Raw genomic sequence first — 27,172 nt, forward strand, 5'->3', positions numbered from 1 at the left:
ATGATTTTCCAAATGTGGGTTCACCGCACACCATTCCTCTCGAATAGCTCAATTATCATTCTAGTTCAACACATTGGTTGACTTTGTTACCTCTAGACATGGAGGCCGACAGACTACCAGGCTACATTCCATTCTACATGAAGGCATTTGCCAAAAACTCTTCTCTAATGTTAACATTTGCCTTGTTTCCAGTGCCTGCTAGTTGACACTGGCTCCCAATCCAAAACTACCTTAATTTTATTTGCAAGTTTCCCCGTGATTTTATTTTTTTTTAATCTCCCTCAAAACTTCTTCAGCTTTGCCATCTTCCAAGGTTTCCGAGCTCCTCCAATTGTGGCCTCTTCCATATGCTCAATTATAACTGCTGCACCAATAGTGGGCACACTCTTCACTGCTTTGCCCTCAAGCTTTGGAGATATGCTATAAAAACCTATTCATTTGCCCAATGCTTGGTTCACCTGCCCTGACATCTGTAGTTCAGTATTAGAAATACTGTAGTTTTAATTTAAATCACGAAATGTTGTAATGGAGAGGCAGCGTCCACCACCTGGTGGCGCTGCTGCATTCCTGTTTGGAGGACACACTACCTGCCAATCAAGGTAAAGACTCACCCCCAAGCCTTGCGATTGGCCCACCTAAATCACCAGGTGCTGCAGTGCAGGCAGCCTGCCCAGACTCAGACCTGACTTATACCAATTGACCCAGGTGAATCACCTTGGCTGACCCCTGCTGAGCACCCCCCACCACCCCCCCACACTTGGCTTTGAGCCATTGGCCACAGCAGCCAATGGGACCCAGCCTGCCCCAAGTGATTAGCCCCCCCCACCCCAATACTGCCTGCAGAACTATAAAGGGCCATGTGCCACATTGTTCTGTCTCTTTTGGACTCCTCGTGGTTCGTAAGTAGCACCTTTTGCACTGGGTTGGGGTGAGTCCCAAGGTCAAGTAGCAAGAGCAGTCTGTACCGGTCAAGGGGTGGGGGCACGTAGTATCTCCTTGATCCAAACTGTTAAATGTGTGTATTCATGTAATTTCCCCAGTCCTCTGTCAGTTTCTCCCTTGTTATCCAAAGTGTACATTTATCCTTTGTGTATTGTGTGTTTATGCGTGTAGAGGTTTGCCTAACATATAGACCCTGTTGTCCTGTTTGCATCCCCAAAATAACTGTGTGATTTGTACCTCCACTTTGGTCCGGTACTTAACCTGTGGGACTCACACAAACCCGAACAACATTTGGCGCTGCGAGCAAGGTGCCAAGGGTTTTGGCCAAGCACAGATCAGAGAGAGATGTTTTGGAACTGGGGAAGGAAAGCCAGAACTGGCCCCAAAAACAGAATTCCTGGGTGGGCCGATGATAGCGAGGGATTTGGAAGTCTAGCCAGCATGCTGGCCAAATTCGGTAAGCCCGTGGACTGGTTCAGCTTTGGACTGGTCCGAGCAGCTGGACCCTCGTGGCAAGCAAATGGGCCACCACGTGGTAGCCCTCCTTAAAGAGTCGGTGTTTCCCAAGGCAAGGGGCAGTCAGAGAGGAGCCTACTGGCTGCTGGCATCACTGCTGAGACACCAAGTAGGGATCACCATTCAGCTGGTGGAAAAGCTGCAGACTATCTCTGACCAAAAGGACAGGGAAACAGAAGCCCTGGGACGGACCTGCAGTGGGCTGCAGAAGGTACTTCTTGCTGCCCAAGCCAAAGCGAACGACCTGGAGGCTAGAGGTACCAAGATCGCTTGCTGACTGGTGCAGCTCCAGCAGGTTCAGGCATCCCGTTGGTTGGGCTGGCGACCTGACCGTGAGCAGCCAGGCACTTGTCTGGGGGATGGGGACATCTGGATGGAGAGGGATGAGGATGGGACACCCAGGGAGCCAGGGTCCCGCCGTAACTATCCCGTTCCCTCACCGCTGAGCCCTCACAAGCCCAACCTGTCACTACACAGATCCAGTTGGAGGAGAAGAGGGCGTGCGCCAGGGGACCCTCAGAGACCACCGACACCCAGGATTTCTCCCCTAAGGAGCTCACCCAGCTGGTGGACTGACACCACCAGCGGCCAGGCGAGCACCTCACCGCTTGGCTCCTCAGACTGTGGGATGAGGGGGGTGCTACTACCCCCCTCTCCCATCAGGAGGCCAGCGCCCTGAGGGACATCTCCTAATCTTAGGCTGTTAATAACACCGTGTGAGCACCACAGGAGGGGATCCGCAGTGGGATATCCCTGTGGGAGTGTATGGTCGCGGCCATACAGACCCAGTATCCCACCCAATTGGAACGGAACCTCCACGGGAGACCCCAGTGGGCTACGGTAGGGGAGGACACCCAGGTCATCAGGGAGTGGACACTATTTAATGGGATCTATGAGAGGGATACTGACCAAGGGTTCATTGAGAAAATAAGGGTGACTGGCACACTCGCGGGACACCTCGTAACTACCGCAGCCCCCGACCTTAAGTCGATTGTTCTGCCGCTCATGGGGCCCACTACAGGGAAAACAGTACGGGACGCCATCACCATCCTGAAGGGGCTGGAATATATGCCGCGGGAGGCACCCACCCTATTCCGCAGTGCGGAGTCTAGAACCTGGAACCAGAGCCCCCCCCCCGGTGCCCCGCAGGCAGCTCTATTTCGACCTGCTGCGCACAGGAGTGGACCCCACCAGCATTGATGGGAACCCCACTCCTGCCCTGTATGCGGGCTGGAAGGAGTTGTGTAAGGGGGACCCTGGCCAGGGGAAGACAGGTAGTAGCCCCACAGGCAGGCAGGACACTGGGGGCACCCTTGTCCCACGCGCCACCCAACCAGCCCCCACTGTCGTTCAAACCAAGCCACACGTCCCCATCTCCCCAGCCCTTAAGGCTGAGATCTGGCAGCAGCTGCTGCAGGAGTTGTCTCAGCTCACTCTGCGTCAGCATTCCACCAACAGTATGTGGCAGACCCCCACTCCTCTCCTATAGGATGAAGAACAGGGTTCTCAGCGCATGCACTCCACTGCCCTTTCCCGCCCGGGGGAACTGAGGCCACACATCCCTGTAGCAGCACGTTGGGGAATGGGCAACGTACAGCACTGGCTGGCGCTTGTGGACACAAGCGCATAGCACACCATTATCCCGGGCAACCCTGTGGGGTGGAAGGAAACCCCGATGCAGCAGATGGAGGGACTGGGAGGCTCCCTCTTGCCTGCAAAGGAGGTCACCATTCACCTGGCTGTCGGGAACCAACCCCCTGGACCCGCCATGGTCCTCATTGCGCCCTCCCCGAATGCATCTTGGACATCAATCATATCAAACGGGGCTGCTTCACCTTTGGAGTCAGTCAGGTGACCGTGGTAATGGGGGCAGCTAAGTGAGAGCCTGTGGTCATACCTGCCCCTCCAAAGTAACATATATGCGGCAATACCATGTCCCGAGAGAGCAACAGGACATTACAGAGGCTGTGCAGGCTCTCCTGCGGGAGGGAGTCATCAGACCTGAAGCCTCCCCTTTCGATAGCCTTGCCTGGCCAGTCCAAAAGAAAAATGGCACCTGGAGGATGATTGTAGACTACAGGTAGCTAAACAAAATTGCCCCCCCCCACCCCCACCCACCGTTGGCCACTGCTGTCCCAGACTTTAGGCCCTTTCATGTGGCCTGAAACCCAAGTGTAAAGCCACATAATCTCACCCCTTGTGGCTAAAGACCTACTCATCTGAATGCAGCAGAAGCACTGAGGGATAATCAGAGAAACGCCGGGTTCTGCTGACGCTCCTGAATGGGCAGCCGCTGTAAGCATCTGCCAGGGGTCAGACTGATGATTCCCCGTGGTCTGACAGCCGCCCCCTGCCCTGCTGTCTGACAGCCGCCCCGCTGCCTAACAGTCCCTTCCCCTGCCCCACTGCTTAACAGCTCCTCCCACCACCCCACTACCTGACAGACCCCACCTCTCTAGGGAACGGACGACAGCTGGGGACGTTGGGGCAGGGGTGGCCGGAGGGAAAAGTTGGGGCAGGGACGGCTGGTGGGGGCATCAGGGACGGCCGATGTGGGCTGTCACAACCCAGCTGGCCATTCCTGTTCTGGGGCCGCTCTCTGCAGCTCAAATTGCGGCATAACAATGGCCGTCCTCCCTACCCATAATCCTCCATGCAGCTGACCAGTTGAGGGAAACACAGAGCAGTTCCACCTGTGTGGGGGTTTATGGGTAGGGAAGACAGGCATTGCTATGCCACATATTTATGATAGGTGGTGCTGTGGCACCAGTCGCCCACCACCATCAGATCTGGAGGGCGCTATGAGGCGCCTCTGGATATGAATAGGCCCTTTCAGGTGAACCAGGCTACGCCGCAGCAGCCTTTTAGGGCTGCCACCTGAAAGGTGAGTCTGCAGGTTAGGATCCGCTCCTGTTGGTGGTTTCAAGGCAGAGAGTCCACCTGAAAGGCCTGTGGAAGACATAGCTTCCTGCCCAGATAAGCCCTGGTATGCAGTGGTTGACCTGGCCAATGCATCATTCCCCTGTATAATAACTCCCAAGACCAATTTGCATTTACTTGGGATGCACAATACACCTTCTGTCAACTCCCTCAGGGCTACCTCACAGCCCCATGATCTCCCATAGCCTAATCACCCCTGATCTGCAGTTAATTGACTCCCCCCCCCCCCCCATTGTCCCCGAGGCTCTTCAGATGCTAATGCACTTCCTAAGAGATAGGGAGTGGGCTAATAGTATGCACAAGATTCAGGGGCCCTCCCGTGAAGCCCATTTCCTGGATATTCAATGGCACTCAGACACCGACAGATGCCAGAATCAGCCAGGAATAAAATTTTAAACTGCGTCTGGAAGAAGCTCCAAGGTCGCAGAGTCCCGCTGGGCTTCTGGACAAAGTCCCTGTCTGAAGCTGCTAGCCTGCTATCTGGCCCTCCTGACCACCAAACATCAAACTGACCCTGTCATCCTCCGCCCCCACCTGCATATAATTTGGTGGGTCAAATCCTCCAATTCCACCCACAAGCAAGGCCGGGCCCATGGTCATCCATAGTAAAATGGAAGTGGTACATTGCGGACTACGCTGAGCCCAGCCCAGAAAGGGTCAGCCGCCTCCACGAGCAGGTTATGTCCTTCCCGCAAGCCCAGGAACTGGCTTCAGAATTGGCTGAAATTCCACCCTCCCCCAAGCCCTGGGGCTGCCCCTTTGACTCCCTTGACCTCCAACAAAAGACACACGCCTGGTTCACAGATGGCTCCAGCCACTGGAAAGCAGTAGCTCTCCACTCTGCCACAAGGAAACTCATCACCAAAGAGGGATGGAGGGCTCCAGCCAGCTTGCTGAGCTGGCAGCAGTAGCACTCTGGCCAATGGTATGGCAGTGTGGATGGCCCGATGGCATGAGATGGGGTGGGAAATCCATAGATGGCCCCACTGGGGACAGCATCACTGGCAACTGATCCCAGACCAAGCCACCCACAGGAGATCACAGTACATCATGTAGACCCACACACCCAAAATAGCACAGAGGAGGCAGTACACAATGCTGCCATGGACTAGGCCGCCCAGATATGCACTGCCTCCAACTCCCCACCTGACACTGACAATGGGGCACTGGCTGCATGAGCACACTGCAAAAGCAGCCACCTAGGGGCTGACAGCACACGACAATGGGCAGAACAGTTTGGGGTCGCCCTCACCCTGGTTCAGTGCAAAACTGCTGTGCTTGACTGCCCTGTCGGTCAACAGGTGAAGCCAAGGAGGTGGCCAACAGAGCCGCCAGGTCACATTCGCCAAATCATGGGAGCAGGTCGTGTATGGCAGATATGCTCCCACACCAAAATAAAAAGCAGTACGTCCTGACAATGGTGGACACATATTCTGGTGTACTGGGTGGCAGTACCCTGCGAGCAAGCCGACCAGAATAACACCATTAAAGAATTAGAGCACCTCTCCTACATTTATGGAGTTCCGTGGGAGGTGCAATCTGATCAGGGCTCACGCTTCACGGGGTCTAAAGGTCAGGATTGGGCTTCTGAGGCAGGAATCTCGTGGCTGCTCCACATCCCTCCTACCCACATGGTTGGTTAAAAGAATGAACAACGTGCTCAAAGAGAGCATCTACGCCCTGACACCCTCGCACAGGCTGCAGGGATGGCTGAACATATTGCAACAGGCTGGGCACGAAGATTTATGGAGGGGTAATGTCCACGTCAGCTGCAGGCTCGTTTGTGGCTGACAAGTCCGATGCGGGACAGGCAGGCACGGTTGCAAGGGAAAATTGGTTGGTTGGGGTTGGGTGTTGGGTTTTTCCTCCTTTGTCTTTTGTCAGTGAGGTGGGCTCTGCAGTCTTCTTCAAAGGAGGTTGCTGCCCGCCGAACTGTGAGGCGCCAAGATGCACGGTTCGAGGCGATATCAGCCCACTGGCGGTGGTCAATGTGGCAGGCACCAAGAGATTTCTTTAAGCAGTCCTTGTACCTCTTCTTTGGTGCACCTCTGTCTCGGTGGCCAGTGGAGAGCTCGCCATATAACACGATCTTGGGAAGGCGATGGTCCTCCATTCTGGAGACGTGATTTACCCTGCGCAGTTTGATCTTCAGCAGCGTGGATTCGATGCTGTCAGCCTCTGCCATCTCAAGTACTTCAATGTTGGTGATGAAGTTGCTCCAATGAATGTTGAGGATGGAGCGGAGACAACGCTGGTGGAAGCGTTCTAGGAGCCGTAGGTGATGCCGGTAGAGGACCCATGATTCGGAGCCGAACAGGAGTGTGGGTATGACAACGGCTCTGTATACACTAATCTTTGTGAGGTTTTACAGTTGGTTGTTTTTCCAGACTCTTTTGTGTAGTCTTCCAAAGGCGCTATTTGCCTTGGCGAGTCTGTTACCTATCTCGTTTTCGATCCTTGCATCCGATGAAATGGTGCAGCTGAGATAGGTAAACTGGTTGACCGTTTTGTGTGCCCGATGGAGATGTGGGGGGGCTGGTAGTCATGGTGGGGAGCTGGCTGATGGAGGACCTCAGTTTTCTACACCCCCCCATGTCTCAACACCTATCACACTCTCCACCCCCTGAGAACTCAGAGAGAGTGTGGATGTAACAGCCACGAGGCCTTGCCTGACTCCACACCCACTATCTCACTCAGAGACAATGAGTCCCACCACTCCCCCCCCCCACCTTTCACCCCACAGAAAATTGCAATTCCTGCACCTACCCCTGCTAGCAGCAACCATTGGCAATATCACACCAACAAACACATTTCTTCGCATTGCCTACGACTTCGCTGCCACCACGAACAGATCAGACTGCTGGATCTGCGTCCAAACTCGAGCACACGTCAATCAAGCTTTACCAATCACCCTCATCCCGCTGGACGACTCTCCAGCGGGTTTCAGGTTAGCTGTACGGGGTGGACCTAATGGCAGCCCACCACCCCTCCTCACATTCCCGCTCAACATTGCCCCCTCCACCGACTCCCGATGGGGTGGGTGCTTCAGGAAACAGTATTTCCCTGCCTATAATTTGACCTCCACTCGAGTCCTGACCCTCTGCATCATCCCACAGCTCCTCCATAAATCAAAGGAATGTTGGTGCAGACTCCCCAACAGACACACCTCCAACCTCCCAGTCGGCAACAGAGACTGCCTGCACAGAGGGTACTCGGGCTCCACACTCACCACCTCCAACGGTGTCACCAAGCTGGGAGCCCCTGGACCTTGAATGGCACCCACTGGATATGCGGCCACCGTGCCTACCCCTGGCACAGTTGTTGTTTCCCTGCATTCGTAGTGCCCTACATCTACTCTCAGTGACCTGGGCGACCACCACAACAAGAGGGCCATTACTGCTGTGGAAAGATTCTGGATGATCGTCTTCTCCAGATACGGCACCGCACGGGTCTCCAGCGAAATGACCCGGATTACTGCCCTCCTGGAGACATTGGCCAATGTGACGGCAGCGTCGCTGCACCATACACAGGGCCCTCTGACCCGCACAGCTGTGGAGCTGACGGCAGTATGGTGGCACTGCAAAATTGAATGGCCCTGGACTACCTGCTGGCGGCGAACGGTGGTGCCTGCGCAGTCATTGGCCAGAAATGCTGCACCTACATACACAACGAATCCTCCAACATCACCCACCTGGCTGACCACATTCAGGACTCAGTGGCCAAAATGTAAAAACTCCAGGGACCAGATCCTCCAGCATCACCACCTCATGGGGACACTGGGGGCCATTGGGCTTCACTGGAGGATTGTATTTATTCTTACTACTATAGCCATGATTATTCTTCGTTGTGCCTGTCAAATCATACACACCTTGGCATTACTCCATTAGACTTAGTTATTACCTATCATGAAGTGTGTCTTCCGAAGGGGTGGATTGTAATGAAGGTCAAAGACTCACCCCAAGCCATCAAGGTGACCCTTGTGATTGGCCCACCTATATCACCAGGTGCTGCAGTCCAGACTCAGCCCTGACCTTCACCCAATTGACCCAGGTGAATCACCTTGGCTGACCCTTGCACTTGGCTTCGAGCCTGCCCTGAGTGATTAGTTCCACCTCCCCAATACTGCCTGCAGAACTATAAAGGGCCATGTGCAACTTTGTTCTGTCTCTTTTGGACTCCTTGTGGCTCGTGTGTCGCACCTTTCACACTGGGTTGGGGTGAGTCCCGAGGTTAGGTAGCGAGAGCCGTGTTTGTACCGCTTGAGGGGTGGGGGCACATAGTATCACCTCAATTCTGACTGTTGAATGTGTGTATTCATGTAATTTCCCCAGTAGGTTTTTCTAGCAATATTGACCCTGATGTCCCATAAGCATCCCCAAAATAAACATCTGCTTTGAACCTCGACTTGGCCTCACTTTGGCAGTGCATGACACCTTGGACTGACACGTTGGTCAGAGAATGGGATGGAGAATTGAAATGAGTGGCCACTGGGAGATCCAAGCTATTGCGTCAGACAGAGCTGAGGTGCTCAACAAAGCAATCTCCCAGTTTGCGTCCAGTCCTTCCGATGTAGAGGGACTGCTCCCTCCTTGACTCCCTTGTCCATGCCTCCCACCCCACCACATTGTCCCCTTGGGACCTTAACCCTGTGACTGCAGGAGATGCTCCACTTGAGCCCACATCTCCTCCCTCAGCACCAAACAGTCCTTCCAAGTGAAGCAACATTTCACTTTGAATCTGCAGGGGTTATCTACTGCATCTGGTGCTCCCGTTGTGGTCTCCTCTACATCAGAGAGACTGCATTTCTGGATAAGATGATGCAATAGTGTCTTTCACATGTCCTGTCTCATTAGTTCTTCAAACATATACTTTGTGTAAATTGATGTAATCAATCGTACAGTTGACTGTTGAGAGCCTTATACAAAACTGTACATCTAATTCATCAGCTGACCCAGTTGAAACACGTCAACGTGTCAGGGTACCATGGGAGGAGTCACGTGATGGAGTAGTGGCCGGTCAGGGAATTCCAGCCCTCTCCCGAAAAGTTTTAAAAAAAACACACAAAGCACAAAGGTACAAGATTAAAATTTATAATAAAGTAAAAATAAAGGTGAGAAGAAAATGGGAGCGAAGAGAGAAAAGTCGAAACAACGGGAAGAAAAGAGGAAGAAAGAATGTCAGAAGAAGAAAAAGAGGAAGAAAGAATGTCAGAAGAAGAAGGTGAAGGCCTTACCTGTCCGAAGAGGCCCGCCGCGGAGAGAGAAGCCCGGTCCCGCAGGTCAGTGGAAGTCCCGGGCTTGGGACTACAAAAATGGCTCGCAGAGCCGAGTAAAAGTGCGCAACCGCGCATGAAATAAAACACACTGACGGGAGGGGGGAACAGCTGCGGAGTCGATCTCCACAGGTGAGAGAGACACCTGCAGCACAGCAGCAGTTGCAGAACACAGACAATAACAACAACAAGAAAGAAGAGGGTAAAAAGAAAACAAGGAAACAACAGATGGTCAACCCAGAGGAAGAAGAAGAACAGAAAGAAGTGGAAGAAGAAGAGAAAGGCAAGACAATGGATGTATCTTTTTTTAAAGAATATATGGAATCAGTTAAAGAATGGCAATTACAAGAATTTAATGAGATAAAAGAAGAATTAAGAATGCAGAAGAAAAAATGAATAAAATGGAAATGGCCATATCAGAGATAGGAAAAAGAGTGGAAAATATGGAAGAACGAGAAATAATTGTAGAAATGGAAGTAGAAGACTTAAAAGAGAAATTAGAAGAATCTAATAAAAAAGTTAAAGAGGCACAGGAGCTGTTAGCTCAGAAGATAGATATAATAGAAAACTATAATAGAAGAAATAATATAAAGATAGTGGGCCTTAAGGAAGATGAAGAAGGCAAGAATATGAGAGAATTTATAAAAGATTGGATCCCCAGGGTCCTAGGAAGACCAGAATTACAGGAAGAAATGGAAATAGAGAGGGCACATAGAACTTTAGCCCCAAAACCACAACCGCAGCAAAAACCAAGATCCATTTTAGTAAAATCCTTAAGATATTGGAGAAAGCAATGAAGAAAGTAAGAGAGGACAAAAAGCCACTGGAATATAAAGGTCAAAAAAATTTTTTCTATCCAGACATAAGTTTTGAACTCCTGAAGAAGAGGAAGGAGTTCAATACAGCAAAAACGATCTTATGGAAAAAAGGATATAAATTTATGTTAAAGTACCCAGCGGTACTTAAAATAGTTATTCCAGGGCAACAAAACAGACTGTTCTTGGATCCAGAGGAAGCAAGGAAATTTGCAGAACAACTACAAAACAAGCAGAGATAAAGACATGTAATGAGAGTAAAAATGACCACGAACTATATGTATGTGTGTAAAGGGGTATGTGTGTGTATATATATAGTGTGTATACATGAATGTATCCGTATTTAGAGGAAAATATATAGAGTATAGACAAGAATTAATAAGGGAGGGAAAGGGAATAGAGGGAATAAGGAGGGAATTAAAAGAGTGACCTTTGTTACATATGAAAATTGAAATCTTTTCTGGGGGGGGGGCTGGGTGGGGAGGAGTTACGGTCACTACAAAATCAGTTGACGTTTGCGAGTGAATTCACAAATCCAAATGGAGAGGGGAGATGTGGTTGTCCGACAAGGGATAAAGGGCAACTCAGGAGGGGGAGGGGAGTATGGGGGTTAAAGAAGTTTTAAATAGGAGAATAAGGAAAATGTTTGATGTTTTAGAAATGTTGTCTTATAATGTGTTCAAAACAAGAAAGCAGAAATGGATAAGAAGGAAAGGTGATGATGGAGAAACGGAAAGGGAAGATAAACAAAGTATGAAATGGCTACGCTGAACTATCTTCTTCTTCTTTCTTCTTTGGCTTGGTTTCACTGACGAAGATTTATGGAGGGGGTAAAAGTCCACGTCAGCTGCAGGCTCGTTTGTGGCTGACAAGTCCAATGCGGGACAGGCAGACACGGTTGCAGCGGCTGCATGGGAAAATTGGTTGGTTGGGGTTGGGTGTTGGGTTTTTCCTCCTTTGCCTTTTGTCAGTGAGGTGGGCTCGGCGGACTTCACTGAGAGCGGCTAAGTCGATGTCAAGTCTGAGGAGATCATGTGCGATGAGGGCAGACCGACGTTCAGGTCGGTGGCTGTCAGCCTTGTCTAGCATGGTTCTGATGTTCCAGCATGCTAGCTTGAGTTTGTGAGCATCTTTTGAGGGGGAGGACGTGGAGGGGGAGGACGTGGAGGGGGAGGACGTGGAGGGGGAGGACGTGGAGGGGGAGGACGTGGAGGGGGAGGACGTGGAGGGGGAGGACGTGGAGGGGGAGGACGTGGAGGGGGAGGACGTGGAGGGGGAGGACGTGGAGGGGGAGGACGTGGAGGGGGAGGACGTGGAGGGGGAGGACGTGGAGGGGGAGGACGTGGACCTGTCCTCGGGCCTGCGCAAAGGAGCTTTTAGGTGCAGTACAGTGTGCGCAGTACTGGCCCCACCCTTTACACCCATGGTTCGTGTGCCGTGGCCAAGCAAGCTGGGACGTGGCAGCGAGGTCCTTGGGTCGTAGGTTTTATATTGGAGTGGCCTTCTCCTATGCAGGTTTTTTACCCGGGCTGGAGGGGCCTGCCTCCCCTCCTAGGTCGGTCCATACTGCCCGGACCGGGGCCGAGGCCGCCGCAGCTCACCCTGTGCCTGGACTGGGGCCGCCGCCTCCCACTCTCTGCCCGGATCGGGGCTGAACTATATGACTTTAAATATTAATGGAATACATAACCAAATTAAAAGGAAGAAACTGCTAAATTTACTGAAAAAAGAAAAAATTGATAGAGCATTTGTGCAAGAAACACATTAACTGAATTGGAGCACAAGAAATTAAAGAGAGATTGGGTAGGATACGTAACAGCAGCGTCGTATAATTCAAAAGCAAGAGGAGTAGCTATATTAATTAGTAAAAATGTGCCAATCAAAATAGAAGAGGAAATAATAGATCCAGCAGGGAGATATGTAATGATAAAATGTCAGATATATTCAGAATTTTGGAATCCACTCAATGTATGTTCACCTAACGAAGAAGATCAAAAGTTTATGCAAGATATTTTTTTGAAGATAGCAGATACGCAAGGGAACATATTAATAGTTGGGGATTTCAACCTGAATTTGGATTCAAATATGGACAAAACTGGGAAAAAAATTAACAGAAAGAACAAAGTAATCAAATTTATAATTAAATCGATGGAAGAAATGCAACTTTTGGATATATGGAGGAAACAACACCCAAATGAAAAGGAATATTCATATTACTCGGGTAGACATAAAACATACTCAAGAATAGACCTATTTTTGTTATCAGCTCGTATGCAAGATAGAGTAAGAAAAACAGAATATAAAGCTAGAATATTATCGGACCATTCACCCTTAATATTGACAATAAAGTTAGAGGACATCCCTCCAAGAATGTATAGATGGAGATTAAACTCCATGCTACTCAAAAGACAGGATTTTAGAGAATTCATTGAAAGACAAATTAAAATGTATTTTGAAATAAATACGGAATCAGTGAAAGATAAGTTTATACTATGGGATTCAATGAAAGCGTTCATTAGAGGGCAAATAATAAGTTATGTAACCAAGATGAAGAAGGACTATAATCAGGAAACAGAGCAGTTGGAAAGGGAAATAGTAAATATAGAAAAAGAATTAGCAATGAAGGAAGATACAACTAAAAGAAGAAAATTGGCAGATAAAAAAATAAAATATGAAACACTACAAACATATAAGGTGGAGAAGAACATAATGAAGACAAAACAGAAATATTATGAACTAGGGGAAAAAACGCACAAAATTCTAGCATGGCAGCTTAAGACAGAACAAGCTAAGAAAATGGTATTGGCATCAAGGAAAAAAGACAAACAAATCACATATAATCCAAAGGAGATCAAGGAAAACTTTAGAGAATTCTATGAACAATTATACCAAACTGAAAACGAAGGGAAAGAAGGGAAAATAGATGAATTTTTAACTAAAATTGAACTACCAAAATTACAAATAGAGGAACAAAATAAACTAACAGAACCATTTGAAATAGTAGAAATACAAGAGATAATAAAAAAATTACCAAAAAATAAAACACCAGGAGAGGATGGATTCCCAATAGAATTCTATAAAACATTTAAAGATTTATTAATTCCTCCCCTCCTGAAAGTAATCAACCAGATTGATAAAACACAAAGCTTACCAGATTCATGTAAAACAGCAATAATTACAGTAATACTAAAGTAAGGGAAAGATCCACTCGCACCAGCGTCATATAGACCAATATCATTACTTAACACAGATTATAAGATAATAGCTAAGCTATTAGCAAACAGATTAGCAGAGTATGTACCGAAAATGGTAAATCTAGACCAAACTGGATTTATTAAAAAAAGACGCACAACAGACAATATTTGTAAATTTATTAACTTAATTCATGCAGTAGAAGGGAGTAAAGAGCCAACAGTAGCAGTTGCTTTAGACGTAGAGAAGGCCTTTGACAGAGTAGAATGGAATTATTTATTCAAAGTATTGCAAAAATTCAGTTTACCAGAGAAGTATATTAATTGGATTAAAGCATTATATAAGGGCCATTGGCGAAAGTGACAGTAAATGGATATATATCAAAGCAATTTAACTTAAACAGGTCAACACGGCAGGGATGCCCACTTTCACCCTTATTGTTTGCGTTAGCTATAGAACCACTAGCAGAATTGATAAGAACAGAAAATAATATAAAAGGGATAAAAATAAAAGACAAGGAATATAAAATTTGCGGATGATGTTATAGTATACTTAACAGAACCAGAACTATCAATAAAAGAATTATATAAGAAATTGAAGGAACATGGAGAGGTGTCGGGTTACAGGATTAACGTAAATAAAAGTGAAGCAATGCCAATGAATAATGCGGATTTCTCAAAATTTAAGAAGGAATCACCATTCAGATGGCAAATGCAAGCAATAAGATACCTAGGTATACAAATAGATAAAAATCTCGGCCATCTATATAATCTCAATTATTAACCACTAATGAAAAAATTGCAGGACGATTTAGAGCATTGGAAGGACTTACCACTAACACTAATAGGAAGGATAAACTGTATTAAAATGAACATTTTCCCAAGGATATTATACCTATTTCAGGCATTGCCAATACACTTGACAGAGAAATTCTTCAAGGAGTTAAAGAAAATAATAAGGAAATTTTTATGGAAAGGGGGGAAACCAAGGATAGCACTAGATAAATTAACAGAATGGTATAAACAAGGAGGCTTACAACTGCCAAACTTTAAAAATTATTATAGAGCCGCACAATTAAGATACCTATCAAATTTTTATCAAACAAGGGAAAAGCCAGATTGGACTAGATTAGAATTAGATAAAATAGGGGAAAAGATACCTGAACACATATTATATAAATGGGATGAAAAATTGGTACAACATAGAAGTTCTCCAGTATTACATCATCTACTCAATATTTGGAAGAAGATTCATGTAGAAAGAAATAAAACAAATTATCAATTACCAAAACTAATATTGATGCAAAACAAGTTACTCCCTTTTACAATAGATAACCTTTCCTTTAGAGAATGCGAGAAAAAAGGGATTAAAAGAATAGAAAATTGTTTTTCAGGAAATAGATTCTTATCCTTTGAACAAATGAAAGATAAATACAATATAACTCAAGATACAGCGCTGGCATATTACCAATTGAGATCCTACTTGAAGGACAAATTAGGAAGCAGTCTGAGGCTACCAGAGGGAAGTAACTTTGAATATGTGATTACAGATACAATGATAATCAAAAGATTTATAACAAATATGTATATTAAACTGCAAGAAAAGGAGAATGAGGAAACAAATGGTAAAACTAAACAAAAATGGGAACAAGATTTAAATATAAAGATAAAAAAGGAAACATGGGAGAAGTTATGTTCTGGAACGATGAGAAATACAATAAATACGAGGTTACGTATGATACAATATAACTGGATACACAGGCTATACATTACACCTCAAAAGTTAAATGGGACCCAACAGTATCTGATAGATGTTTTTGATGTAAAAAAGAAATGGGAACAACAATTCATGCAATCTGGACATGTGAGAAAGTAGAAATATTTTGGGAAGATCTAAACCAAATATTAAATAAAATTACAGAAAACAATATACCAAAAAATCCAGAGATCTTCCTCCTAAGTAACATAAAAAACAAAGAATTTGGAATTGATTTGGATGGTGCACAAAAAAGATTTGTTAAGATAGCTCTAGCCGTAGCAAAAAAATGTATTATGTCAACCTGGAAATTGGAAGATAATTTGAAAATACAACAATGGTATATAGAAATGAATAAATGTATTCCATTAGAAAAAATAACATATAGTTTAAGAAATAATATTGAAATATTTGAACAAATATGGGAGCCTTACATGAAACACAATAGCGAAAACCTACCGGGGACATTCACTACCTAAATTAACGAAAGGAGAAGGAAATGAAAAGAATAGACTCAGTGGGATTTGTTGTTTATTTTTATTGAATGACAACATTGTTTGACTGGTTTAATGTATCCTAGATTTTGTACTTTAAATGAACGGGGGGGGAGGTATGGAGGGTGGGATGGGAGGAGGGAGGGGGGGGGGAGAAAATGGCACTGTATATATTTGAAAAGGAAAAAGTATGTATCATGGTCAATGTGGTTTATGGCGTGAAAAATAAAAAATAAAAAAAAGTAGTAAAATAGGTTGTACTGTTGTGTAAAATAAATGCTGATTCAAAACCCTTAAAAAAAACAAACGTGTCAGGGTACCAATTGTTCAAGAAACAAAGTCATCTACTAATCACCTGATCTTGAGAATGAACACAGTGGTAGGAGAAGCAAGAAGAAGGTATGCCAGAGTCATGATGAGCCATTCAGCTCCAGAAATATTCCAAAGGAAAGAGTTTTCACAAGTGACTACAATCAGAGACCTTGGACAATATTTAAGATGTTTGCTTCAAGTACATACCTCATCAAAAGGTTTAGTAATGTTGGTCTCTAGCTGCCAATCCATGGTCCTCCACACTTTTAAGCTTCGGTCATCAGCTTGGGATGCAATGTACTTTCCAACAGGATCCCAGGTAAGACCCTTAACCAGGCCAGAGTGACCTCGTAATGTTGCAATAATTTCTGTAAGAAAGTGTTGAAAAGTTTTACACTATACTTATCCCCGAAGCTAACAACATTCCAAACTTAGGAGAATCAGTACAATGTCAAGTACAAGTTTATCGTCATCAGATTGTACATGTAAAACCCAATGAAACAGTGTCTCTCTGGACCACGGTGCACACTCAAAAAACACTCAATACCCAGTACATAAGAATCACTTAAACAATCAAAACAAACATACTGCTAACTGGAGTCCCAGAGCCACGTTTTTGTAATTACCAGCATCCTTCATTTCCCTGTGATTCAGATGCAGCTGCAGATAATCCAGTTTGTTTTCCAGAGATCGTACATTTGCAACTGAAATGTTCGGGAGGGCGGGCCAAGATGGATTCACTTTGAGTCTTACACGAATAATACCATGATGAGGGGCTCAAGCCCAAAACGTCAAACAACCCTGTTTGACCTGCTGAGTTTCTCCAGCATTGTGTATTTACGAATAATAATTACATCAATAACCTCCAAGACCAACCACATTGTTGTTGTACTTGGGATTCAAACATCATGATTACAATGGATTCACAGCAAACAAACTCTGCAAGCTGAAGAAGAAGAAATTTTGGTGAAAGCAAATTTTCAACATTGCCTCGTAATGGATTTCAGTTGGCAACAATTCCTGTCCTGTTCTTACACAACTGAACAAACTTACCCGGGAACTTCAAAGCATTCCAGATAACAACAGTATTATCAATACTGCAGGAGGAGAGCCATGCATCATGGGGTGACCACGCTAGGTCCATTACGTCTGGAACATAGACAGAATCTTCAGTCAGTATACACTGTACATCAAGATAGCTATGTCGCTGCCATACCTTGGAGTGACAGCCAATATTTTTACGTTCAAGTCGCTGGGAAAAGAATTTGAAACCATGCCTTTTGACTCAGATACCACCAACTGGGCAATAACCAATTCTCAAAAGCTATCAACATGGGTAGGATATCTCCGGATGCACCATGAACCAAATGGCTATCTGTGATTGGTGGGAAGCTGATAAGAACTGATCTCCTAACATAGTAATGTGTCATTCACAAAAAAGGACGCAAGCCTCCCTCCCCCACCCCCAATTAATAATCTCAAAATCCCTGATCAGGATGGAAGGGATGAAACTGCTTTTAAAAAGGGAGGGTGGCACTTTCATGACTTTCACTGGGTCTGATCATCTTAGAAAGAGATGGGAAGGAAGCACTGCAAGGAAAAATTGAGAAGTTGGTGGGCTTTGAAAGCAAAACATGGCGGAGTCATCTCAGCATAGCTCCCAATGTGCAGCATTGAGACAAGATAATGTGCATCTCTTGATAAGAGTAGAGGCTTCAGTCCCTTTATACTGCAAAGCAGCGGTACTCCCCTAGACGTGACCTGTCTTAGGAAGCCAGCTTGCATATTCACACACATTCAATAAAAAGCCGGCTCCGTGAATCCTTTCACACTGCAAGCCAGCTTCCCGAAGGAAAAGAGGCGGGGCATGTATCACAGCAGCGTCGAATGGTGTGCACTCAAATTGGCGGTGGAACAACATATGCTTTTGATTGCCTTGTACCTTCTGTGCAGTCTTAGAACGCAAGCAAAGCTTCTCAGTGTCATAATCAAGATTATTAAGCAAGTTTGTTGGCACTGATAAATTTCCTGCACCTACGTCACATGCTAAAGACATCATCAGCCCTTCCCAGCAACATGGGTCAGCTGTTTTAGATAGGTCCCACAGTGCTAGGCTCCACTGCTGAGACTACCCCACCTTGGAGGACCGACGATGGGAAAGTCTGGACCACCCAATCCGCCTTCCGATTTTTTTTTCACACACAGAGCTTGAAAGGCAGATTTTAAGCCAGCTTTATAGCTCTATGGAAAAAGGAGTAGCAGCAGAGAAAACTCCCAATATAATGGATGACAAAAAATTTTAAAATTACCAATATTTTCTCCAAAAAAATTGTATGGTAGGGTGTGGGAGAATTTTAGACTATACTGTTAACCAGTCTACACAGCTGTAATGAAGGGCAAAGTGGGGGTGGGGTGGGGGAGGGGGAGATGGGCAAAGAAAGAAGACGTGCACACAAGAAAGGAAAGCTATGGAGGAAAGAATAAGGGACATGAGAACTATAACTTTGTGGGTGTTATAATAGCTCTTTCTGAATGTGAAGCAACTAGAATACAGCAGTTAGTTTAGCAGTTACACCATTCAATGACCTGATCTACCTCCCTCCTGTTCGCTTCCTCATTGCCGTTTGTGATTCTGCTGACAACCATGGTGTCATCGGCAAATTTGTAGATGGTGTTGGAATTGTCCCTGGCCACACAGTCATGGGTGTAGAGTGAGTAGAGCAGTGGGCTAAGCACGCATCCTTGGGGTGCGCCTGTATTGATGTGGAACATATCTAGTGGACAGAGCTTGAGAGAGATGGCAAAGCAAAAACTGGAGGCAGTAAAAATACTGGCGTAGGGTAGATGTGAAGATTTCACATAATGTTCTCCCATTGCAGTCTTCAAAGTAAATTGGTGGAAATTCTTTAAAAGCATAAAAATGGCCACCTGAGACTCCTGCCAAACTCCAAACAAGCAAATTTGAATTCATAATTTCATTGATAGAAAGCAAACACCTAAATAATATCATGTGCAATTATTTTAACCATACATAAAGGACCGTTCGATAATTGAAGACATCTGAATGCAAATTTGAGTACTAGTGCAAATGAATGGATAAACAGATCAAGAAACCGTAGCAAAAAAATGTATTATGTCAACCTGGAAATTGGAAGATAATTTGAAAATACAACAATGGTATATAGAAATGAATAAATGTATTCCATTAGAAAAAATAACATATAGTTTAAGAAATAATATTGAAATATTCGAACAAATATGGGAGCCTTATATTAAACACCATAGCGAAAACCTACCGGGGACAATCACTACCTAAGTTAACGGAAGGAAAAGGAAATGAAAAGAATGGACTCAGTGGAATTTCTGGTGTATTTTTATTGAATGACAACATTGTCTGACTGATTTAATGTATCCTAGATTTTATACCTTAAATGGACGGGAGGGGGAAGGTGGTGAGGGTGGGAGGGGAGGAGGGGAGGAGGGGGGGGGGGGAGAAAATGACATTGTATATGCGTGAAAAGGAAAAAATGTGTATCATGGTTAATGTGATTTATGGTGTGAAAAATAAAAAATTATTTAAAAAAAAGTGATTTGAATGGGAAATAGTCACCATTATTAATCATGTTGGCATAGAAAATAAGGAAATATAAAAAGTCTAAGATAAATGCGACGTACTTTAATTTCAGCAGGAGGAAAGGAAGCTTCCCTCAGATGATAGTAATAATGGGGAAATATTAGACTAAGTGCAGAGACGAACAAAATCATTAATAACAGAAGGAAAAAAGTACAAGTTACATAGATTCCATTTAAAATTCGAATGCAGGCATGGAGTCGTGGATAGAAGGAGCAATTAGGACAAAACTTGTACAAGAGATACATTAAACAGAGAAATTATGAGACAACAAAATTAACAGAATTACAAAATATATATATCAAAAAGCAAAAAATTAGAAAAAGTCAAATAAACTGTGACAGCATGTGAAAAATTATAGTCTTTAAGAATGCACAAATGAAAAAGCCAATCTGATGTCATGTTCTGCCCAACTACATTATACACATTCATTCTGAATAATGGATCGTGTTTCCTGCTTCAATTGTTTTGTGCATTCAAAAAGAATTAGGCACTTCGAGGTGGAGAGGGTGAGCAAATTTAAGTTCTCGGGAGTCAATATCTCAGAGGATCTTTCCTGGACCCGACACACCAACGGCATCGTGAAGGAGGCACGTCAACACCTCTATTTCCTCAGGAATTTGCGGAGGTTTGGTATAACAACAGAAATCTTGGCAAATTTTCTAAGAGGTGGAAAGTGTGCTGACCAGCTGCATCATGATCTGGTATGGGGACACCAACACCCCCAACTGTAAAGCCTTCCAAAAGGTAGTGGACGCAGCCCAGGTCATCACAGGCAAAACCCTCCCCACCATCAAGAACATCTACAGGGAAAGGGAGTCACGTGATGGAGTAGTGGCCGGACGGTGAATTCCAGCCCTCTCCAGAAAAGTCAGAAAAAACAAAGCAAAACACAAAGGCACAGAAATAAAAATCAAAGTAAAGTGAATATAAAGGTGGAAAGAAGATGGCGAGGAAAAAAGAAAAGTCGAAACCAACAGTAAGAAGAGAGGAAGAGAAGACAACGGAAGATGAAGGAAAAGGCCTTACCTGTTCGAAGAGGCCCGCGGTGGAGAGAGAAACCCGCTCCCTCAGGTCGGTAGAATATGGACTACAAAAATGGCTCGCTGAGCCGAGTAAAAGTGCGCAATCGCCCATGAAAAAAAACACACCGACGGGAGGGGTAACCAGCTGGGGAGTCGATCTCCACAGCCGGCAACGACAGCTGCAGAACAGCTGCAGCAAGAGGAGAACATAGAAGACAACGAAAACAAGAAAGAAGAGAAGAAAAGGGCAACAAAGAAACAACAGATGGCCAACCTAGAGGAAGAAGAGGAAGAATACAGTGAAATAGAAGAAGGGAAAGGCAAGATAAAGGATATACTTTCTCTTATTAAAGAATACATGGAGTCATTTAAAGAATGGCAAGCGCAAGAATTTAATGATTTAAGAAGAAGAATAAACAATACAGAAGAGAAAATGAATAAAATAGATATGACCTTATCAAAAATGGGAAAAAGAATGGACAAGGTGCAAGACCGAGAAGCAGCAGTAGAAATGGAGGTAGAGGACTTAAAAAAGAACTTAGAGGAATCTAATAAAAAAGTTAAAGAGACACAAGAACTGTTAGCTCAGAAAATAGATATAATGGAAAATTATAACAGAAGAAATAACATAAAGATAGTGGGCCTTAAGGAAGATGAAGAAGGCAAGAATATGAGAGAGTTTATAAAAGATTGGATCCCTAGGATCCTAGGATGTCCAGAACTACAGCAAGAAATGGAAATAGAAAGGGCACATAGAGCATTGGCCTTTAAACCACAATCACAACAAAAAAACCCCTAACGTCGAGGTACTCGAGATGGCAGAGGTCGACAGCATCGAGTCCACGCTGCTGAAGATCCAGCTGCGCTGGATGGGTCACGTCTCCAGAATGGAGGACCATCGCCTTCCCAAGATCGTATTATATGGCGAGCTCTCCACTGGCCACCGTGACAGAGGTGCACCAAAGAAAAGGTACAAGGACTGCCTAAAGAAATCTCTTGGTGCCTGCCACATTGACCACCGCCAGTGGGCTGATAACGCCTCAAACCGTGCATCTTGGCGCCTCACAGTTTGGCGGGCAGCAGCCTCCTTTGAAGAAGACCGCAGAGCCCACCTCACTGACAAAAGGCAAAGGAGGAAAAACCCAACACCCAACCCCAACCAACCAATTTTCCCTTGCAACCGCTGCAATCGTGTCTGCCTGTCCCGCATCGGACTGGTCAGCCACAAACGAGCCTGCAGCTGACGTGGACTTTTTACCCCCTCCATAAATCTTCGTCCGCGAAGCCAAGCCAAAGAAGAACAACAAAAACCAAGATCTGTTTTAGTAAAATTCCTAAGATATACTACAAGAGAAAAGGTACTGGAGAAAACAATGGAAAAAGTAAGAGAGGACAATAAGCCACTGGAGTACAAAGGGAAAAAAATCTTCATTTATCCAGATATAAGTTTTGAACTCCTGAAGAAGAGAAAGGAGTTCAATACAGCAAAGGCGATTTTATGGAAGAAAGGGTATAAATTTATACTAAAGCATCCAATGGTATTGAAAATATTTATTCCAGGACAACAAAACAGACTATTCTCGGATCCAGAGGAAGCACGAAAATTTGCAGAACAATTACAAAATAGACTGAGAGATGAAGACGTGTAACGAGAGTACAAAAGACTGCAAACTAAAAAGACATAAGTTTTGAACTCCTGAAGAGGAGGAAGGTGTTCAAAACATCGAAAACGATCTTATGGAAAAAAAAACTATTCTTGGATCCAGAGGAAGCAAGGAAATTTGCAGAACAACTACAAAACAAACAGAGAGATGAAGACATGTAATAAGAGTAAAAATGACCACGATTTATATGTATGTGGGTAAAGAGGTATATGTGTGTATATGTATAATGTGCATACATGAATGTATCCGTATTTAGAGGAAAATATAGAGAGTATAGACAAGAATTAATAAGGGAAGGAAAAGGAATAGAGGGAATAAGGAGGGAATTAAAAGAGTGACCTTTGTCACATATGAAAAGTGAAATCTTTTCTGGGGGGGGCTAGGTGGGGGGGTGTTACGGTCACTGCAAAATCAGCTGACGCTTGCGAGTGAATTCGCAAATCCAAATGGAGAGGGGAGATGTGGTTGTCTGACAAGGGATAAAGGAAACTCAGGAGGGGAAGGGGAGATTGGGGCTAAAGAAGTTTTAAATAGGAGAATAAGGAAAATGTTTGATGTTTTAGGAATGTTGTCTTATAAAGGATTCAAAACAAGAAAACAGAAATGGATAAGAAGGAAAGGTAATGATGGAGAAACGGAAAGGGAAGATAAACAAAGTATAAAATGGCTACGTTAAACTATATGACTTTAAATATTAATGGAATACATAACCAAATTAAAAGGAAGAAACTGCTAAATTTACTGAAAAAAGAAAAAATTGATATAGCATTTGTGCAAGAAACACATTTAACTGAATTGGAACATAAGAAATTAAAGAGAGATTGGGTAGGACACGTAACAGCAGCATCGTATAATTCAAAAGCAAGAGGAGTAGCTATATTAATTAGTAAAAATGTGCCATTTAAAATAGAAGAGGAAATAATAGATCCAGCAGGGAGATATGTAATGATAAAATGTCAGATATATTCGGAGTTTTGGAATCTACTCAATGTACATTCACCTAACGAAGAAGATCAAAAGTTTATGCAAGATATCTTTTTGAAGATAGCAGATACGCAAGGGAACATATTAATAGGAGGGGATTTCAACCTGAATTTGGATTCAAATATGGACAAAACTGGGAAATGAAAAGGAATATTCATATTACTCGGCTAGACATAAAACATACTCAAGAATAGACCTATTTTTGTTATCAGCTCGTATGCAAGATAGAGTAAAAAAAACTGAATATAAAGCTAGAATGCTATCGGACCATTCACCCTTAATATTGACAGTAAAGTTAGAGGACATCCCTCCAAGAATGTATAGATGGAGATTAAACCCCATGTTACTTAAAAGGCAGGATTTTAGAGAATTTATTGAAAAACAAATTAAAATGTATTTTGAAGTAAATACGGAATCAGTGGAAGATAAGTTTATACTATGGGATGCAATGAAAGCATTCATTAGAGGGCAAATAATAAGTTATGTAACCAAGATGAAGAAGGACTATAATCAGGAAACAGAGCAGTTGGAAAGGGAAATAGTAAATATAGAAAAAGAATTAGTAATGAAGGAAGATATTAGTAAAAGAAGAGAATTGGCGGATAAAAAAATAAAATATGAAACACTACAAACATATAATGTGGAGAAAAATATAATGAAGACAAAACAGAAATATTATGAACTAGGTGAAAAAACGCACAAAATCCTAGCATGGCAGCTTAAGACAGAACAAGCTAAGAAAATGGTATTGGCATCAAGGAAAAAAGACAAACAAATTACATATAATCCAAAAGAAATTAAGGAAAACTTTAGAGAATTCTATGAACAATTATACCGAACTGAAAACGAAGGGAAAGAAGGGAAAATAGATGAATTTCTGACTATAATTGAAATTCCAAAACTACAAATAGAGGAACAAAATGAATTAACAGAGCCATTTAGAATAGTAGAAATACAAGAGATAATAAAAAAATTACCAAATAATAAGACACCAGGAGAGGATGGATTCCCAATAGAATTCTACAAAACATTTAAAGACATATTAATTCCGCCCCTCCTGGAAGTAATCAACCAGACTGATGAAACACAAAGCTTACCAGATTCATGTAAAACAGCAATAATTACAGTAATACTAAAGCAAGGGAAAGATCCTCTCTCACCAGCATCATATAGACCAATATCTTTACTTAACACACATTATAAGATAATAGCTAAGCTATTAGCAAACAGATTAGCAGAGCATGTACCGAAAATGGTAAATTTAGACCAAACTGGATTTATCAAAAAAAGACGCACAACAGACAATATTTGTAAATTTATTAACTTAATTCATGCAGTAGAAGGAAATAAAGCACCAACAGTAGCAGTTGCTTTAGACGCAGAGAAGGCCTTTGACAGAGTAGAATGGAATTATTTGTTCAAAGTATTGCAACAATTCAGTTTACCGGAGAAGTATATTAATTGGATTAAAGCATTATATAAGGGACCGTTAGCGAAAGTGACAATAAATGGACATGTATCAAAGCAATTTAACTTAAGCAGGTCAACACGGCAGGGATGCCCACTATCACCTTTATTGTTTGCGTTAGCTATAGAACCACTAGCAAAACTGATAACAATAGATAATAATAAAAAAGGAATAAAAATAAAAGACAAGGAATATAAAATCAGTTTATTTGCGGATGATGTTATAGTGTACTTAACAGAACCAGAACTATCAATAAAAGAATTATATAAAAAAATTGAAGGAATATGGAGAAGTGTCGGGTTACAAGATTAACGTAATTAAAAGTGAAGCAATGCCTATGAATAATGCGGATTTCTCAAAATTTAAGAAGGAATCACCATTTAGATGGCAAATGCAACCAATAAGATACCTAGGTGTACAAATAAACAAAAATCTCAGCCAACTATATAAACTCAATTATTATCCACTAATGAAAAAAATACAGGACGATTTAGAGCATTGGAAAGATTTACCACTAACACTAATAGGAAGGATAAACTGTATTAAAATGAACATTTGTCCAAGGATATTATACTTATTTCAGGCATTGCCAATACAACTGACAAATTCTTCAAGGAGTTAAAGAAAATAATAAGGAAATTTTTATGGAGAGGGGGGAAACCGAGGATAGAACTAGATAAAATAACAGAATGGTATAAACAAGGAGGCTTACAACTGCCAAACTTTAAAAATTATTATAGAGCCGCACAATTAAGATACCTATCAGATTTTTATCAAACAAGGGAAAAGCCAGATTGGACTAGATTAGAATTAGATAAAATAGGGGAAAAGATACCTGAACACATATTATATAAATGGGATGAAAAATTGGTACAACATAGAAGTTCTCCAGTATTACATCATCTCCTCAATATTTGGAAGAAGATTCATGTAGAAAGAAATAAAACAAATTATCAATTACCAAAACTAATATTGACGCAAAACAAGTTACTCCCTTTTACAATAGATAACCTTTCCTTTAGAGAATGGGAAAAAAAGGGATTAAAAGAATAGAAAATTGTTTTTCAGGAAATAGATTCTTATCCTTTGAACAAATGAAAGATAAGTACAATATAACTCAAGATACAGCGCTGGCATATTACCAATTGAGATCCTACTTGAAGGATAAATTAGGAAGCAGTTTGAGTTTGCCAGAGGCAAGTAACCTTGAATATGTGATTACAGATACAATGATAATCAAAAGATTTATAACAAATATGTATATTAAACTGCAAGAAAAGGAGAATGAGGAAACAAATGGTAAAACTAAACAAAAATGGGAACAAGATTTAAATAAAAGATAAAAAAGGAAACATGGGAGAAGTTATGCTCCGGAACGATGAGAAATACAATAAATACGAGGTTACGTATGATACAATATAACTGGATACACAGGCTATACATTACACCTCAAAAGTTAAATAAATGGGACCCAACAGTATCTGATAGATGTTTTCGATGTAAAAAAGAAATGGGAACAACAATTCATGCAATCTGGACATGTGAGAAAGTAAAAAAATTTTGGGAAGATCTAATTCAGATATTAAATAAAATAACAGAAAACAATATACCAAAGAATCCAGAGATCTTCCTCCTAAGTAACATAAAAAACAAAGAATTTGGAATTGATTTGGAGGATGCACAAAAAAGATTTGTTAAGATAGCTCTAGCCGTAGCAAAAAAATGTTTTATGTCAACCTGGAAATTGGAAGATAATTTGAAAATACAACAATGGTATATAGAAATGAATAAATGTATTCCATTAGAAAAAATAACATATAGTTTAAGAAATAATATTGAAATATTCGAACAAATATGGGAGCCTTACATTAAATACAATAGCGAAAACCTACCGGGGACAATCATTACCTAAGTTGATGGAAGGAGAAGGAAATGAAAAGAATGGACTCAGTGGAATATCTGGTGTATTTTTGTTGAGTGACAACATTGTCTGACTGGCTTAATGTATCCTAGATTGTATACCTTAAATGGACGGGGGGGGGGGGGGGGGGGGTGGGTTGGGAGGAGGGAGTGGGGGGGGGGGAGAAAATGGCACTGTATATGTGTGAAAAGGAAAAAGTGTGTACCATGATTAATGTGATTTATGGTGTGAAAAATAAAAA

At 43.1% G+C, this 27,172-nt stretch overlaps 1 protein-coding gene across 2 annotated transcripts in view; it reads right to left on the reverse strand.

Annotated features, from left to right (window-relative positions):
• The window catches only part of hira (histone cell cycle regulator a), a 191,380-nt gene that overhangs the window by 118,112 nt on the left and 46,096 nt on the right, over positions 1-27,172 (reverse strand). For both annotated transcript variants that reach the window (XM_069933676.1, XM_069933675.1), the window contains exons 6-7: positions 17,292-17,387; positions 16,446-16,606 (exon numbers count right to left, since the gene is read on the reverse strand). In XM_069933676.1, coding sequence (XP_069789777.1) covers positions 16,446-16,606; positions 17,292-17,387 — 257 coding nt within the window. The remainder of the gene's footprint in view (positions 1-16,445; positions 16,607-17,291; positions 17,388-27,172) is intronic.

This window comes from Narcine bancroftii, chromosome 4, assembly GCF_036971445.1.
Source record: "Narcine bancroftii isolate sNarBan1 chromosome 4, sNarBan1.hap1, whole genome shotgun sequence".
In the NCBI taxonomy this organism is placed as follows: domain Eukaryota; kingdom Metazoa; phylum Chordata; class Chondrichthyes; order Torpediniformes; family Narcinidae; genus Narcine; species Narcine bancroftii.